We start from the raw sequence: 17605 nt of genomic DNA on the forward strand, positions 1-17605 counted from the left end.
TTTTGCTTTTCAAGATCTGAGGCAATGTTTGATAACTCAGTAGGTGTGTGTGTGTGTGTGTGTGTGTGTGTGTACTGAGAGAGAGAGAGAGAGAGAGAGAGAGAGAGAGAGAGAGAGAGATAGTAATAATAGAAGCATGAGTACATTTCTGTTTCATTGATGACTACCCTGTGTCCTTGATTGTTTATTACTTCCTGTCTCAGTTTGGCTTATCTCCTTGATTGGCTGACTGATTAATTGATTATCAAGATGAGGAGGATCCAGATTCATATAAGTAGAGAAAAAAATAACATCTAGTCACTAAACTACATCAATAGGCAACATTAATTTGACTACCCAAGCAATTGGCTGTCATTAGCCCATGAACCTCATCACCAATATCACTTTCCCATTTGTTATACCTGTCAACAGCTTTGATTTTCAATTGCCAGGAAAGAGGTAGAAATATCTTGACATGGAGAGTCGTTCAATGGTAGGCATCTGGACTCTAACATCTGGCTTTTCGAATGATAGTTGAACCTGAAAAAAAAGAGGTTCTAGAATAAATTAACTCTTATCCACTCTCAGAAAACATTTTGCACCATGAGCCAAAAAATTCTGGGAATGATGGGACCAAGCCAATGAATATTCTAACTCCTTGTCACTGTTACCCTACTGTTTAGAAGTAACGCCACATGTCAGAATATACTCTTTATCGCAAAATAAACACTTCAAGCCTAACCCAAGGCCTTTCAAAGTTCACTCTTCTATTTTGAGTTTCAGATCTGCAGATCTTAACTGATCTCCTAGAGTCAATTCATGAGAACTGGCTCTCAAAAGTGCTCTACCTTCAACATCCAAGGTTAATCCTGAATTCAATAAGGCACAAACTCAATTATTGTTCCTAAAACCTGAACACAACAACTTTCACATCCTGACCAACAAGCTGACCTCTGAAGTTTTTTGTCATGGACTGATAAATGAGATTCTATTGACACCATTGCAATTAGGTAGTTGTTAGTAATAGAACAGGAGCAAGGGGAAAGGCAAGACACTTTAGGCCTATTATTTGGGTAGCTTCACCAGGAAGCTGCAATTCACTGGCCCATCCCTGCAGACCACAGGGGAAGGGACTCAATCAATGGGAGATGAGTGCATGCACAAGGAGTTGGGTTTACAAGGGAAAGCACCTGTCTGTCAAGCCTGGAGAACAATGGCTTTGGCTAGACTAGGCAGGGCCATTGCAAGCCTGCACCGATTTGGGAATACATAAACCAGCAGATAAGAAGCTCACTCTCCTGTGTGTCTCTCTTGGCTCTCATGCCCCTCTGGCTTTGTTTCTGCCCCTGTTGTCTCCATAGCTGCATGGCCCACAGCCACGTGGACCTCACGCGCAAAGGACTATAACTGGAAACACAAATCAGCTAGCTTGATGCTCCATTTGACTGTGGAGACATGGAACAGAAACTCTGGACACTGGGTTTGATTTCAGATCTGCTGAAAACCAACTGGCACTTCTTTCTTGGCAGGACAAAGGGAAATGGGACCTTGGGAACTCGGGGGTATACTTGCACAGAAATGAAGCTTTCTATAATATATCACCTTCCCATTTGAGCCTCAGAACATTCTCAGGATATTGCAACACACCCACTCCCACCAGCAAGTGGTGGGGATGAGGACCTCTCCCCACTGATCACACTATAGACTTCTCCGAGGAATGCCCTAAAGTACAATGTCTAATTCCTATTCATCCAACAGGACTTAATTTCCAAAGTTCCCATTCACGGAGACCTCAATATACTTTATAATGCAATTTTCTCCTGTTTACTAAAGCTGTGTTCCCCTTTGCCCACGGAGTGCTACTGTTCTCCACAGTTTTATATTTAAAAACAACCATACAGCCCTAGCTGGTTTGGCTCTGTGGATAGATCAGTGGCCTGTGGACTAAAGGATCCTGGATTCAATTTCGGTCAAGGCTGATCCCCACTGGGGGGCATGCAGGAAGCAGCCAATCAATGATTCTCTCTCATTATTGATGTTTCTCTCTCTCCCACTCTCCCTTCCTATTCTCAATCAATAAAAATATATTTTAAAAAATAATAACAAATAAAAATTCCCCATATTCTTAATACCCTAAAGGGAGAAAGGTATTGATATCCATGCATTGATTTATTTATTTTCACAAAATTAAGTGTTTAATTATATAATTTAAAGTTCAAAAAGCAATCAACAAAATTTTAAACATAAAATTGTAAGCACTGGAAGAAGTTAAGAGAGAGGAGAGAGGAATTAAGATAAAATGCACATCTTTCATAGAAAGAGTAGATATTGCCTAAAATAGTAAATCAAGAACATAGAAGCAAATTATTCAGAGATATGTTGGAAGTCATTAAAATAATTAAAATTAAAAATAATAAAAAAAAAGGTTGCTTCTCAGGATAGGACTAAGGTGGGGCATAGAGAAGATTGTTTTCCACTATAAACTCTCTTTACTATTTTATTTTGGTTTTGTTTTTGCTATGTGCTTATTAAAATTAATAAGACATTTATGAGATTCCAGCTTACATCATTCTCACCAATTCCTTTTAAGAGTTGCTTTTTGAGTTTGTGGCACTATAACTAGCTCAAGAATAATATCTAGAGTCTGTCTTATCTATGCTGTAGCTGGTGGTGAACTCTATTTCTTTTTTTTTTTTTATTGCTTAAAGTATTACAAAGGGTATTACATATGTATCCATTTTATCCCCCCGCCCTAGACAGTCCCCTAGCCTCCCCTATCACCCAGCATGCATTGATTTATTGAATGAATATGAATTCCTATGTGCCATCATGTTGAGGTGTTGAGCACATTTCTGCCTTCATGAAGGTTGCATTCAAGTGAGTAAGTACAGCTAAGAACAAACAGAATATATGTCGAATGAGTGGTGCTCAGAACTCCAGAGGAAAACAAATTAAGAGGAATGGGGGGATAAGGAATTTCCTGAGGTGGGAAAGGAATTTGGTCTTCTTTTCTGGACCACTCCATTCCAAGAATACCTTCTCCCTTTTTTTTCTTTCATGTGCCCTAGATCCTTTATGTAATGGAGCCTATCGCAATCTGTAATGACATATGTGTTTGCTGGTCTAATTGTAGTATCCATCTCTCTCACAAAAAGTTCCCAAGTAGCCTTACAACACAATATCTCATTTACACCAGTGTCACAGGATAGCAACAATTACCAAGTAGGATAACACCCAATAGATATTTATTCAATAAAGCCATACAAATCAACTCAAAATACTTTCCACTCTTTGACTTAAAATAAATGTATAGCCCATAACAAAGAAGCTTACAGGTTATATTATTTTGTTCTATTTTGATCTCGAGCAATTTTGTGTTGACATCTTCTCCTTTAAATCAGATGTCAACCCCTGGATAATGGAAACCAGGCACTGTTCTACTTTTGTTTGCCTGGTGAAGCCTGTCATTGTCATTTGAAATAAAAATAAGAGTGAAATCTTCCAGCACATGCACACACACACACACATACACACACATACACACACAGGATTAGAAAAGGAAGAAGAAAAAGCTTACCTTCCGAAATACTTCCTCCAGGTGACAGCGCCAAGAATACTTCTGGAAGCAATCGATTAGTTGGGTGATGAAGAGAGAACCTTTAGTAGTGTCTCTCCAGGATACATTATCTGTAAAGATAAGGAGTGGCAAGCCTTGAGCTGTTCCCTTGAATGTTTTCTTTTCTCACACGTGTTTTTTGTTTTTTCCCCCCGTAGTTTTTGAGTTTTTTAAGCATAGCTTTGGAATTATCTTGACGTGTTTAGGGGAAACACTTATATCTCTATATTAACTAATTTTCCAAAAAGAGGAGGAAAAAATTTTTAAAAAACCTGGCAGAGATTTAACTAAGGGAATAATTCACTAGAACTTCATAATGATTGCATTATATTCTTGGAAATGACTCTTACTATGTGCTTCATGTTCATTCACTTGGTTTTGAAACATGGCCTGAGTAATAACTGAAATTACCCCATTTTACAGAGGAAAGAATGGACACTCAGAGGATTAAAGAATTTCCCCATGATTATACAGTAAGCAACATAAAATGGCTCCCTGGGTTCCAGGTTGCTTACAGAGTGTATAGCATTCTGCCTTTCACAATATTATAAGCGAAGTGGGTGAACAAATCCAAAGGAGATTGTGGTCATGGTTTCACTGGTGTATATTATATCCCAACTCACTATGTTACATACATTAAGTATATACAGCATTTTGTATGTCAATCAAACCTCCATGAGCCCTGACTGGTGTTGCTCAGTTAGAGCGTGGTCTGCACACTGGAAGGTCTCGGGTTCCATTCCTGGTCAAGGGCACATACCTGGGTTTCAGGTCAGATCCCTGCCCCCTGGTCAGGGGGCATGTTGGAGGCAACCAATTGATGTGTGTCTGTCACATGGATGTTTCTCTCTCTCTCCCTTCTCCGTCCTTTCCACTGTCTCTAAAATTAATGGAAAAAGATATGTTCACTCCTTGCTAGGGAAAAACAATATGTCCATGAAGTGGTAACAAATAGAAAAGACTTAAAACAGAACTTTGCAAAGTAGAAACATTCAAATGTTAGAGCGTCTTAAGATGACTACGTAGAGGTCAAGAACTAAACACTGATCCCTGTTATTAGGACCAACCGCTAGGCCCCAGGGTATAATTTCCTACATCTTTTAAAGGATCTCCTTGTCTTGCTGAGCCACGCAATGGCTCCCTCTAAAAAGCATCAAATGAGAACCATGGAGAAAAGAAGTTGGAGTTGATAATTTAAGGATGGCAGGCAGTCTCAGGATCCACTAAAACTCTATTCAAAATGATAAACAGATTTGATAGAAAATGGAATCAAATCTGTTTTTTAAACAGTGTATGGGGAACGGGGTTCCTTGTATTAGGTTGTTTTAGTATGTGGTATACCTTTGACCGTAAAGTGCAACACTTAGTATAAAAGTACAGTTTTTAAAAGTGGAAAATATAGAAACTCTGTTTCCATAGAATAGGTCAGAGAAATGTAAATTGTTTTGACAGCCCTCAAAATGTGTCTTACATTACTGCTGCAGGGAGCCTACCTCAATATTCTAGAATCACTCTGAGGTGGCCTTAGGTGCACAACCCTTATCTGTAACTGAAAGACCTACGTGGGGTTGAGGAGCAGAAAGCAATGAAGTCCTTCTCCACGTGTGCTTTGTGAACGGCATCCTCCTCCAGGTTCTCAGGTGACTGTGAAGAGCTGTCTGTCACGGCTGCTGGAGAGTCACTGACCCACAATTCCCCTCGATTTTCTGTGGAGACATTAACATTGTGCAAACTGTGTGCCTCTATCAGTATGACTGTCACTATTGTCTACCTCATTCTTTTTCAATGTTTATTCTCACCAACTTCACGCGCCCCCCCCCCCCCCACACACACACACTAAACCATTGCTCCACACACATACCTTGGCCTCTCTCTAGTGTCTTTGAACAACGTGCCAATTAACAGTGGCAGCATCTTACCAGCAAGTAGTGATGGCATCAACAAACTGGAAGAACCCCTTTCCTAAGAAGAGCAGAGGACTTAAAACCTTATCTGCATAATTTCAGAGCCCAGTTCCCAGTTTTCAGCTAGGCTATTTCTGATTTTTCTTCCAAACACTGCTCCAGAACGCTAAGAGGTGATTGGAAGTCAGAAAAAAGCAAAGGAAATGTTGACAGCAATCCCAAGAGCCCACATCTCCCTACTCACTTCCCCTTCAAAAATGCATGAGGGAAAAGAGTGCTGCTACTATAGAACAGCCCCACTTTCCAATGACATTCTTCTCAAGCCGGAGAATGTCAAAATGCCTGTAAGGCATGTCCAGATGTCATTAAAATGATCTTATTCCAAGGTTTGTATATTTTTTCAACATTGATTAGGGATTCTGAAGATCACCTTCACCACTTACCTTTGATTAAATTGAATAGATATTTCTTAGCTGAAAAGACAAACTCTCATGATACCAACTCCACTTGGCATGTCCCAAGAATTCAATTCACTTTATTTGCACTGAATGGGGTCTAGGATTGTTTCCCCTAAAAGCAAAACATACATCACAATCCACTGCAAACACCTCATGTCCTTTGGTTTTTCCATATCAGAACTCACCACCTCTGCAGGCCTGGACAATGATGACCTTAGGTTTGTCCTTGAGACTGAGGCAGTTGCGATTGTTGAATATCCGAAAGATGGTGTCATAAGGTAGCACATCTGGGTTTTCATCGCTGTGCTGAGTCCCACAGAGTCTATCCAGGAGGCCATGGGACATGAACACCAGGAATGTACTATCTGAGGTCCTGTGCTCTGGGCGGGCAGCAAATTCCACCAGCACTTTCTCCATCTCCTGAAAAAGGCCACGGAGTCTTACTCTACAGGACAAGCACTAACACCAATCTGACCCCCTGCTTATGGTGAGCAGTATAAGAAACACCTGTAATGTTCCAGTCACTGTGCCCTCAGATAGTGGTTGCTCAGTGATAGGTTTCTTTTTCTTCTGACAATGGAGCTGGGGGTTCAAGGACCTGCTCCTGCTAACTTTATATGAGCTGTCCTCGTGATATATTTTATATATATATATTTTTTTACTTATATACTTTTTCTTTCTATCTCTGTCTTTAATCTGATTACCTAATAGAAACTTTACGTCATAAATATATCCTACCTCTTCCCTTCCACAACCCTTCCCACTGTGCTTAGAATGAAATCACACTTCTGACATATGTGTACTCCCTCCTATCATCCTTCCTAGGCTCTCCTTACACTGGTCTTTTTATATATTTCATGTGTCAGTTTCATACGTAGCTCACACTCTTCATTGTAGTAATCCCTCTTGGAATGGATTGCATTCACATATACCCAGACCTTTCTTATGGTTGTCATCTGTCAGGTCCTATACTGTCTCCTGTAAAGGCTTTTCCTGACCGTTCCATCAAAGCAATTACTCCCCACTCCCCAATTCACTCTTATGTTCTCTTTTTCTTGTTTAAAATACTTTTAACTTCATTTTCACTCTTACAGGGAGTCACGAGACACATCAAATCTCTGAAATTTTCTGTTTTTCTTTTCATATGATTGCCTCCCACCAGTAAACTTAAATCAATTCAAACTTGGAATGTCCTGTCTCATTCACAGACCTACCCTCAGTGCCAAAATAGGCCCTGGGACCAAGTCAGGACTCAGTATTTATATGGTGACTACATGCCTTTTAAATTTTCATTACTTTAGAATTTTCTGGGAATGTTAGGTCTGAATCCCAATCACCTCACTTTGGAACCAAGAATTATGTGGGTATACATGCCAGGCACTTTCTGTCTAGTTTCATGGAATTGAGGATATTTGGAGTCCAAAGAGACATAGATGTCATCTATGTAATAATTTCATTTTATAAACACACCTACTCACATGCACGTGCCCACACAGAGGAATATGTGCCCTAAGGTGGTTAAAGCATTTGGCTATCATTATAAAGTTAGTTTGTTAGTAGGAGGGTGTGTGGGGTGGGTGAGGAGCCCTTACCTTGGCTGTGAGGTTCTCTTCCACAATCACACTGTAGCCAAGGCTCACAAGCAACTCTCTCATCCCTGTGATGTCAAGGTCAGCCCCTTTCCTGGGCTGAAGGTGATGAAACTCTCTATTGCATATGATAAGAGCCAGGCGAGTGCGGTCTGTTTTCTTCTTTATTGGATAGATCTGCAGGAAATGGATATGCAGTGAGTTTGACTTACTGAAATCTCTTTTAAACCTTCATGTACTAATCTCTGTTGCTTTGTTACAGGATCATGGATCTGCTCTCTCCCCTCTCCTGTACCAGAGACCCTGCCTTTTTCTTTGTAATGGATTGAACTGACAAAAGAAATAAGTGAGAATTAAAAGTGATTTAGAACTTTCAGGTTATATAAAAATAAAAATAGACTGAAAAATAAAATAATGTAACTTATTTTCTAAGAGCCCAGAAGTGGACCTAGAACATATTTGTTACACTTACTCAAGAATCTTGAAGAGTCTAGAACAATTCCTACCATAATTTTCTCCTCTCTCTTCTCCACCTAGTCAAATCATTCTCAGTGTTCAAGGTTCAGATCAAATTTCATAAAAACTAGGAGACATTTTCTATTGGCTCCAGCTAAAAATAAATACATCAGAGATGCTTTGCCTTTGGTAACATCATTATTTCAGTATTATTTTTAACACAGCAAGATAAAATGGGTTTCAGGCTTTAATTGTATTTTAAGTCATGTTTTGTGTCTAGGCTTTTCAACTAGCATGAAAATAACTACTAAATATTTTGATCTACAGCTACAGCTTAATTGTAATAAGTCTCAAATAGAATAAATAAATGAAGAGAAATCTGTATTGTATCATGAGCTTGAAAGAAAATTGGAATCTGTGTGAGGCAAATGAGTTCCTCCTTGCTCAAAGCATCTATGAAAATGATTACCACTGTCCCCACCCCACCACTCTGCAATTAGTGCTTTAGGGAATCAAGTACTCAGTGAAAGCAATTGCTTCTCTCTCTGTCTCTATTTTATGGATAGAACACAGTACCTCTCCAGCCCTTTCTTGACACACTTTCAGGAACTCTTCAGGAGGACAAAGCTTGAGGGTATCTGTAGTTTCTGCTGACTCAGCTGGCCCAGTAACTTCTGGAGGAACTGCAGGATCTATCACATGACATCACATGATGTAATTTTAATATCTGCATCTGTTACCCATGATCACCTAAGACATACTGACAGAGAAGGTAAGTCATGAAAAGTTCTTTAAACACTTTTAAATGTAGGAATTTTTTTTTGTATTTAATCTCTAATATGAAGAAGTGTATTGTGACTGGGGGAAAAAGGGGGAAATTCTTGGTAGCAGATCCACCCAAAAATGTAATACTAGATTATGATTATTAAAAGGAAAACACCTTCCTTGGTGACTTCGGTCAAAATTAGGCTTTTTATATTTAGCTAAAACAGCCTGAGTCTGGCTATATTTTACTCTAAAGCACTCACTCATCTAACTGGATGGTTTCTTATCACTGATCAAGAGTACATTGAATAAATATTTAATAGAGTGCTATTCATTAGAATCATAATTAAGTCACATGTGCAATTCAATTTTTGCTAATGTTCACACTAAAAAGGAAAAACAAACAGATGAAATTAATTTTAATGATATTTTATTTGACATAATATATTCAAACTATTATCATTTTAACATGTATTACTAGCCACATTTCAAGCACTTTATAGTCACAAAGTGGCTGGTAGCTATCATATTGGACAAGAGGCCCGGCGCAAAAATTTGTGCATGGGCAGGGTTCGGCCGGCCTGCCATTATCAAGGTCAATTAGGTTGGCCAGCCAGGGGGGGATGGGCTGTGGGTGGTTGGCAGGCTGGCCCCGCCCCCTTGTGGAACTCCGAGTCAAAGACAATTTGCATATTAGCTTTTTATTACATAGGATGGTATAACATCCCAAGTCTGTGCCTAATTTATACACAACACAGACACAGACACACACTAAGCACCTAAAAGAATCCTGAATCCTGTACCAATAGGCATTATTTTTTCAGGGACCTCAGCCTGAATTTTCAATTTGTCCAGAGAAAATGGGCTTCTATGATTCTTTGCAAAGCTGTAGAGTCAGCTATGTCAAGGAGAAAAGCTAACTAGCCACCAGAGTACTGATTCCAGGGCCAGGGGGACAACATTTTGCTTGGAGATTCTAACATACACTGGATGTCCTTGCCTCCAAAGTTCTGATGAACTGACACTAAATTTTCAACCCATGTTTTAAAATGTGAGGGAATAACTCCTCCCTTTTGAAGAAGTTTGTTTCTGTCTCATCCTGACCCAGTCCTTGCAGAAACTTAACTGTATCCGTCACAGCTTGGCATCACTTGACAAATTTTGCAAGAGACTGGAAAAGTCCAGCACCCCTCCTTTCAGAGGAATGAGTAAGAATGCATAAACAATAGAAGAGAGGTTTGCCAAGATCTAATTAACAAGGTTTTTGTCCAGAAAGAAACCTTGATGGTTAGTTACATGAACCAATCAAGGAACTCCCTGATTTTCTTTTATTTAAAAGAAAAAGAAATATTATCCTGTACAAATGTTTAGTTTCTATTTTTTATATATTTTTATATTTTACTCATTTATTTCCATTAGTTTTTTCATAATATTTTTATAAACTTCTTTCTAAAATATATGCTAAACACCAGAGCTCTGGAGATGCAGCAAATTGTTAGTCTCTAAGGAAACCAAGCATTCTAAATATTTTTATAGATTAAACAGAGACATGCTCTCCCTTCTCATTCCAGAAGATTCTGGCAATGTAAAGACTCCCCGGGTCCTGGGTTATTCTCTCATTAGATGGGATATTTTTCAGCAAAAACCTCCTCTATTTCCAGGTTATTTGCAAGTTTGGTGAGCACTCTAACTTAAGAAACATCATCTCCTAATGACCATTGTGTATCTGTATAAATATAGTGTTTGCAGTTAAGATTGGGATTTAATATTTCTGTGTTACATCTAATAGTACAAATTAGCATGAAAACAAATCCTCTCATTACAATCTATACTAATAATAGAGGAATATGCAAATTGGCCAGCATGCTATCATGTAACGACCAATCAGAATGGGTGCAGGGCCGTGGTGGATAGCTCTCAGCAAGCCTACGCTGGGGTTCCAAAAGGTGCGGAGAGGAAGGGAGAGCGGATAGGCAGTTAGGGGGGTGAGGCCAGGAGGGGAGCACAGATAGGAAATTAGGGGGATCAGACGAGGACGGGAGAGCAGTTAGGCAGCTGGGGGGAATCAGGCCATGAGGGGAGAATAGTTAGGCAGTTAGGAGGATCAGGCCACGAGGGGAGAGCAGATAGGCAGTTATGGAGATAAAGCCAGCAGGGGAGAGTAGTTAGGAAGTTAGGGGGATCAGGCCAGGAGGGGAGGTCAGATAAGCAGTTAGGGGGATCAGGCCATCAAGGAAGAATAGTTAGGCAGTTAGGGGAATCAGGTCAGGAGGGGAGAGCAGGTAGGCAGTTAGAGAAATCAGGCCAGGAGGGGACAATAGTTAGGCAGTTAGGGGAATCAGGCCAGGAGAGGAGCACAGATAGGCAGTTAGGGGGATCAGGCCAGCAAGGGAAGAGCAGTTAGGCAGTTAGGCAGGCCAGACCAGGAGGGGGGATCAGTTAGGCAGTTACGGGGATAAGGTCAGCAGGGGAGAGCAGTTAGGGCCATTAGGCAGGCAGGCAGGTGAGCGGTTAGGAACCAGTGGTTCTGGATTGTGAAAGGGATCCCGGATTGGAGAGGCTGCAGGCCGGGCTGAGGGACCCCCCCGCCTCACACCCCCGTGTATGAATTTTGTGCACTGGGCCTCTAGTATAATAGATATTATAGTGCAGCCTGCTGCCCGAAAGGAGTTTCTAGCAGCCTGGGAATGGAGCTGAAAGAAATGAGAGAATTAGGAGTTTAGATAAAACTTTAAAAAGCTCAGTTTACCTGTTACCTAAGGACATATTCAGGAAACCCCTTCAAATGATATAAAAGGGAAGGGACTGGTATTAGATGAGACAAAACCATATCCCTCGATGGGTAGCAATTTGAGTACTTTTCTCTCTGACTAAATAGCAATCATATGTGTCTATATATGAGTTTGTTAAATAAAATAAGCAGACAAATACCTTGTATTCTTTCTCTTCAATTTCTACATCATTCCCTCAATATTATACTAGGGACCCTCAGAATTATATCTGTGGTATGTCCAAAATGCCTGGCCAGGACCTTACTTGTTCTAACAGCTCATCTTACCCATCTTCCTGGCCTGCTAAGCTTGTGAACCTTAGTTGTCCTAGGATCACCCTGGAGCAGGGGTCCTCAAACTACGGCCCGCGGGCCACATGCAAATATAAATATTGTATTTGTTCCTGTTTTCTTTTTTTACTTCAAAATAAGATATGTGCAGTGTGCATAGGAATTTGTTCATAGTTTTTTTTTGAAATATAGTCCGGCCCTCCAACGGTCTGAGGGACTAACTGGCCCCCTGTTTAGAAAGTTTGAGGACCCCTGCCCTGGAGGTTCCATGTGCAGATAGAGCCCAGGGAACCACACAACACATCATGATAGGATGTACCCCTGCCTCCTGCCTGCCACTCACTACCTCTGCCAGTGCAGTGGTTTACATCAGTTTGGTTTAATGCTTATGGTGATTCCTGGGGTTGCTGAAATTATTTTATAATTTCTATTATTTAAATCTGATTTTTATTTGCAAATGTTTTATTTTTGGAAAAAAAATTCACTTATTCCTACCCCATCCCAGATTAAAGAGAAAATAATAAACCTGTACAAGGAGCAGCGTGAATGTTAATGAAAACACCGCTCAGGCCACAATCTTGGACATCTACCAGACAAGCGTGTCCTTCCTGCTGGGGGGAATGTCCCTTCCACCTAGAGAAGGGCTTCTTTTAAAAGCTGATACACAGATATGCATAACCCATGGACACAGACACTAGTATGGTGAAGGCCTGGGGGGAGGAGGGGGAAAAACGGGACATGTAATGCTTTCAGTAATAAAGAGACATTTTAAAAAGAGGAAAGAAAAAGGAAACAAAAGCTTATATGTAATTTGGAGGGCTCTATAATGTATGTAGCCTTTTGTGCATTACTTTTTCTTATTGATGAGCTCTACTACACAAGGTTGGGATTTTAGGTTAAACTCTGCAGCAAGCAGAGTCAGTCACTGTTGAATTTGAGCCTGAGGACATGTAATCTCTAGTACCATTTGTAATTCAATCTAGGTCAACATATTTGAAAGATTTTAATATATTTTAAACTTTCTAGGTGTTACTGGAAAGTTCTAAATATTACTATGATAATCATGATTACTAATATTTATTGCATGCAGGTTCTTTGTTTGCTTATTCATCTTATATTTATTATGTGCCTGGCACTCTGTTAAGAGCTCTTATTCATTCATTGGCAAAGACAACAGCTGCATTCTGGATTAAGAAAATTGGTGGATTATAGTTCTAATGAGATACAAAGGGAATAGATTTGATGAGGAGCATCAAGTGTATAATTTCAGATATTTTAGTTGTGTGAAGCCGGAGGAATATTTGAGTGGAAATAGAGACTATGCTGCCAGAGCTCAATGTATCTGAGCTCAGGGGAGAGTGCTGGGTGAGAAATAAAATGTTAGGAGTTGTCCGCATATGCCTAGCACTCTGTTCTTAGGCTTATGAACCCCGCAGAGTTCCTAAAATTGCCCCCATTTCACAGATGCTAATACTGATGCAAGTTTCTGGAGATACAGAAACTTGAAGGAAGTCATGCATGTAGTGTCCAAAGTGGCGGAACCAGGGTTCGGGATCAGGTAGCCCTAACCACAAAGTCTCTACAGTGAGCTCTTTCCATGAGCAACCTGAACACAAACCCTCAGCTTCTTAGCTAGTCAGAAACCAAGCCCCCTCTCACACAGTGCAAGGTAGCCCCTAAGAGGTACTGATGAAACTAGTGAAAATAATATTTTAGTAACTAAGCATGGGGGCTTTACAGAGGACACCGGAGGGGCATTGGAGATACACAGATTCCAGATAATTTGAGATATTTGTTGCAAATGCCTCTATTCTTACCTTTTGGGCTGATGGAATTTTTGTTTGTGTTAAGGAAGGTTTGGACAAGGGCTTGACTTGCTTCATGGTGTCTCCCTCGCACAGCGTCCACTAAAACCCGGGCCTTGTCTCCAGGTTTGGCTTCATTGAATTTTTTCTTGTCAGTTTCCTCCAATTTTAGAACATCTTTTTTCACCAATCCATCCAAAACTTCAACTAAGAGGTCTTTCCCGATAGATTCCAAAGCCTTAAGTGGGTTTTTGTTGAGTTTATCTGTCAGAAATACAAAGACTCCTTCAACTGTGGGCAAAACCTAAAGAGTTTTGCACTATATTTAGAGACCCTCCCCCCCTGAAAGGTGAAATACCTTCTGACTATTTCAACGTTTCCCCAATAAAATACATCCCTCTTTCATTGTGCCTGTGGCATTCTGGCAGTGCATCAAAAGCGTACTAGGCTTTGTTTAATGATTACTGTCCCTTGATTTTTGGATAGCTTCTTATCTCCTTCCTCTGACATTGAGCCTAATGTCACCCACTGGTCTTATATTTCTCTATTTTTCTCCATCTCATAGTGACGATGTATGCTCCAAGAAAAGTCCATGCTCTTGTCCCACCAGACCACAGAATCTGTCTTCTCTATGTATTTAGTTTTCCTGGTGAAAGCACTATGCATTTGAATCCACAGTCTGCATCCACATCTCTTAGTTACATCTTTGTGCTTAAATTCTTAAAAGTACTTATAGCCTAGCTGAAAATATGAATTAATGAATAAGTGAATAAATGCATCCAGGCTCCCAATACTTTAAAATCTTGTCTCAATCAAAACTTAGAGTTGGAAATAATCTGCTGACTAATCTTTCAAGATGGCAGATTAATTTGATAACAAGTTAATTTATTACTGCCTGGGATAGTTTGAATTTTTATAGAGGAATATAGAAGTCAATATATTAAATATTTTTTTAATACCACAGTTATGACTTACACATATATGGGAAGGCAGGATATTTCATCAATTCTCAATTAATTCTAAGATAATTATTCAGTCCATCTAGATAGAAGGATAGCCTTGACATAAAATGACACTTTCTAAAGAAAAGGTGCCAGGACATTGAACAAGAACTTGAGCCCAGAAACACTAGCCTCATTTTCCATGTCATCTTGAATTATTTCAATAAATTTTTATTTAGTAGTGATTATGAGAAAGAAACATGGAAATTACAAATAAATTAAATGTTACCTTATATCAATTAGTTTAATTCTAGCTAACATCTCTTGCCCACTTAAATTTATTGAAAAATAAATACATATAAAGCAATGTAAAACATTATTATTATTATTATTATTTACATGTCTCTGTACTAAATACAAACATTAATATGCCATATCGTCACAATAATCTAATGAGATAGACGTTATTTTTCTCTATTTCAAGATCATTTGCCCCAAATCACACAAATTGGGATTCACATTCTATTTTTACAGCACAGCTTCAGTAATAATAATTCATATTTATCAAGCCCCCACTGGTGCCAAGTGCTATGCATGAATCTTCTCATTTAAACTCTACCAAAACTCCATCTAACCTGAATATTAATAATTCTATTACATAAAAAAAGAAAGCAGACACAGAGAAATTGGTTAAGTAATTGACCCAAATTGTATGTTTAGTGCACAGTGTGTCTAGTTAGTGGAGAGAAGGGAATCAAACTCAGGGGTTCAAAGCACCCCCCCCCCACTCTTAAATCATCAAACTACATTACATGATACTTGGTGAAGAATTACTTAAAATAATGCAAAGTGTTTCAGGGACTCAAAGAAGACTTGGTAAATTTCTGCAGGTGAGACCACAAAGTCTTCTTAGAAAAGGTAATGAAAACAAGGAGATACTATTGCCAGAAGCCAATTCCAGCATGTCATCAGGGCTGAATCATCTGGAAATGGCGGAGGGCATTTCCCCAAACCCTGAAAAAGATGCATCAGTGATTGCTTGCTGCAGACAGCTGAGGGCATTTCAATCTACATGTTATTGCCTCCTACTGGCCAAACACCCGAACAGCTGAAAGCAATTCCTCCAATGGGACAATGGATTCTGTATAGTAGCCCTACCCTTTGATGTGTATATCTACCTTGCCTTAGGACAATTTGTGTTAATAAAAAGCAAGGGGTCCTGAGACAAGGAGAACTTAGTTCCTTCAGCTAAGTCTTCTCTGGCCCCCCAAATGCCTTCCAAAATTATGTTTCATCTCTGGACTCGTGATTAATTTATGCCACAGCCCTTCTCCAGATTCCTGAACCCTTCTAGATGCTGGATTAAGACCCCCCGGCATTATACAATATAGTATACAGATGTTAGAACAGAGAGTTTGAAGAATTGCAAACAGCATACAAGTTAGTGTATGGAAGATTTAATCTACCTGAGTTCTGGGCTTCAGTTTCATTTTACTAGCATCTGTGCACTCAAGAAGGTGGTATAGAGTCGACTGAATGAATGGCATGGGGAGAAATTTGATAAACAATACAACCAGAGTTTGGTCTTAGGTACTCTTCTCATCATCTCTACATTCTCATGGCTTCATTATACATTACTCCCAAATTTATGGATTCAGCCCAGATGTGGATACTAAAATTGAGACTCATATATCTACCTCCTCTCAATATACCACAAAGTTATTAAACTCATTTTCATAAAATTGATCTTTGTATATACCTGTTCTGTTCCCTTTACTAGTAAATGATATCTAAACACCAAGTTCATCACATATGTTAATAGTGAATCTCTCCTGTTTTCTGAATAACTGATTTTCCTTCTCATGTCAAATTGTATTGATTTTCTCTGCTAAATATTTACAGAATCTGCCCACTTCTCTCATTTTTAATTACACATTATTCCATTTCAGGCCAACATCCTTCCTTTTCCTAATTACTCCAGGAGCTTTGTAAATCTACTTTTGGATCCTTCTAATCTGTTTTCCACAATGAAGCAGAGTTAGGGTGCTAAAATCTAGATTTAATCATGAAACCTCTGAGCTTAATCTAATGTAGGTCTTCTCATTCATCCATCCTCACTCTCTGTCACTTACCCACCTTGCTCATTACCTTGTTTCTAGAAGACCCTTACTTAGGAAGCTCTATGTGGGCAGTCTCCCAACCCCACATTTTTTCCTGTTTCCCCACTGCTCCCTTATTCTTTATATCTCAGATGAGATGCAATTGCCTTCAGGAAATCCTACCTGAGGCTCCCAAACTAGACAGAGTGTCAGAGGTATAAGCTCCAGATGCCTTGTTTCTTACTAGGCTAGCAATGTTTCCCTTGTGCTTGTTAATTGTATAATAATGGCTAACCAAATTTGGTTGTTTATATTTATTGGGCCATTTGTTTTTTTTGTCTCTTGCCTTTCCATTTGTCACATCTATTATCTAATGATTCCCTGATTCCAAAATAGTAATCAGTGAGGCCATCCTGCCTGGCTAAAGACGCAGCCATGAGTGTGAGTTTCACTCACTATTCTCCAGCCAAAGGCTTCCTGAAGAAAACAATCAATCCTTGTAGTATAGGAACTTAAGTAAAATGTCATGAGATGAGTCATAAACCCTGGAGCAGTGGTTCTCAACCTTCCTAATGCCGTGACCCTTTAATACAGTTCTTCATGTTGTGGTGACCCCCAACCATAAAATTATTTTCATTGCTACTTCATAACTGTAATTTTGCTACTGTTATGAATCATAATGTAAATATCTGATATGCAGGATGTATTTTCATTGTTACAAATTGAACATAATTAAAGCATAGTGATTAATCACAAAACAATATGTAATTATATATATGTTTTCCGATGGTCTTAGGTGACCCCTGTGAAAGGGTCGTTCGACCCCCAAAGGGGTCGCGACCCACAGGTTGAGAACTGCTGCCCTGGAGAGATTATACCATGAAGAGCATAATATATATAAAAAAGGAAGGTAAATACAGTAAATATAAAAT

The 17605-nt window shown here is 39.4% G+C and overlaps 1 protein-coding gene across 1 annotated transcript in view; it reads right to left on the reverse strand.

Annotated features, from left to right (window-relative positions):
* The window catches only part of LOC132241716 (caspase-1-like), a 33474-nt gene that overhangs the window by 1445 nt on the left and 14424 nt on the right, over nt 1-17605 (reverse strand). Inside the window, exons 10-16 of the mRNA XM_059710636.1 lie at nt 13646-13924; nt 8579-8694; nt 7550-7723; nt 6143-6377; nt 5158-5301; nt 3557-3666; nt 402-519 (exon numbers count right to left, since the gene is read on the reverse strand). Coding sequence (XP_059566619.1) covers nt 421-519; nt 3557-3666; nt 5158-5301; nt 6143-6377; nt 7550-7723; nt 8579-8694; nt 13646-13924 — 1157 coding nt within the window. The 3' untranslated portion in view covers nt 402-420. The remainder of the gene's footprint in view (nt 1-401; nt 520-3556; nt 3667-5157; nt 5302-6142; nt 6378-7549; nt 7724-8578; nt 8695-13645; nt 13925-17605) is intronic.

The sequence above is a fragment of the Myotis daubentonii genome, chromosome 9, assembly GCF_963259705.1.
Source record: "Myotis daubentonii chromosome 9, mMyoDau2.1, whole genome shotgun sequence".
Taxonomy (NCBI): domain Eukaryota; kingdom Metazoa; phylum Chordata; class Mammalia; order Chiroptera; family Vespertilionidae; genus Myotis; species Myotis daubentonii.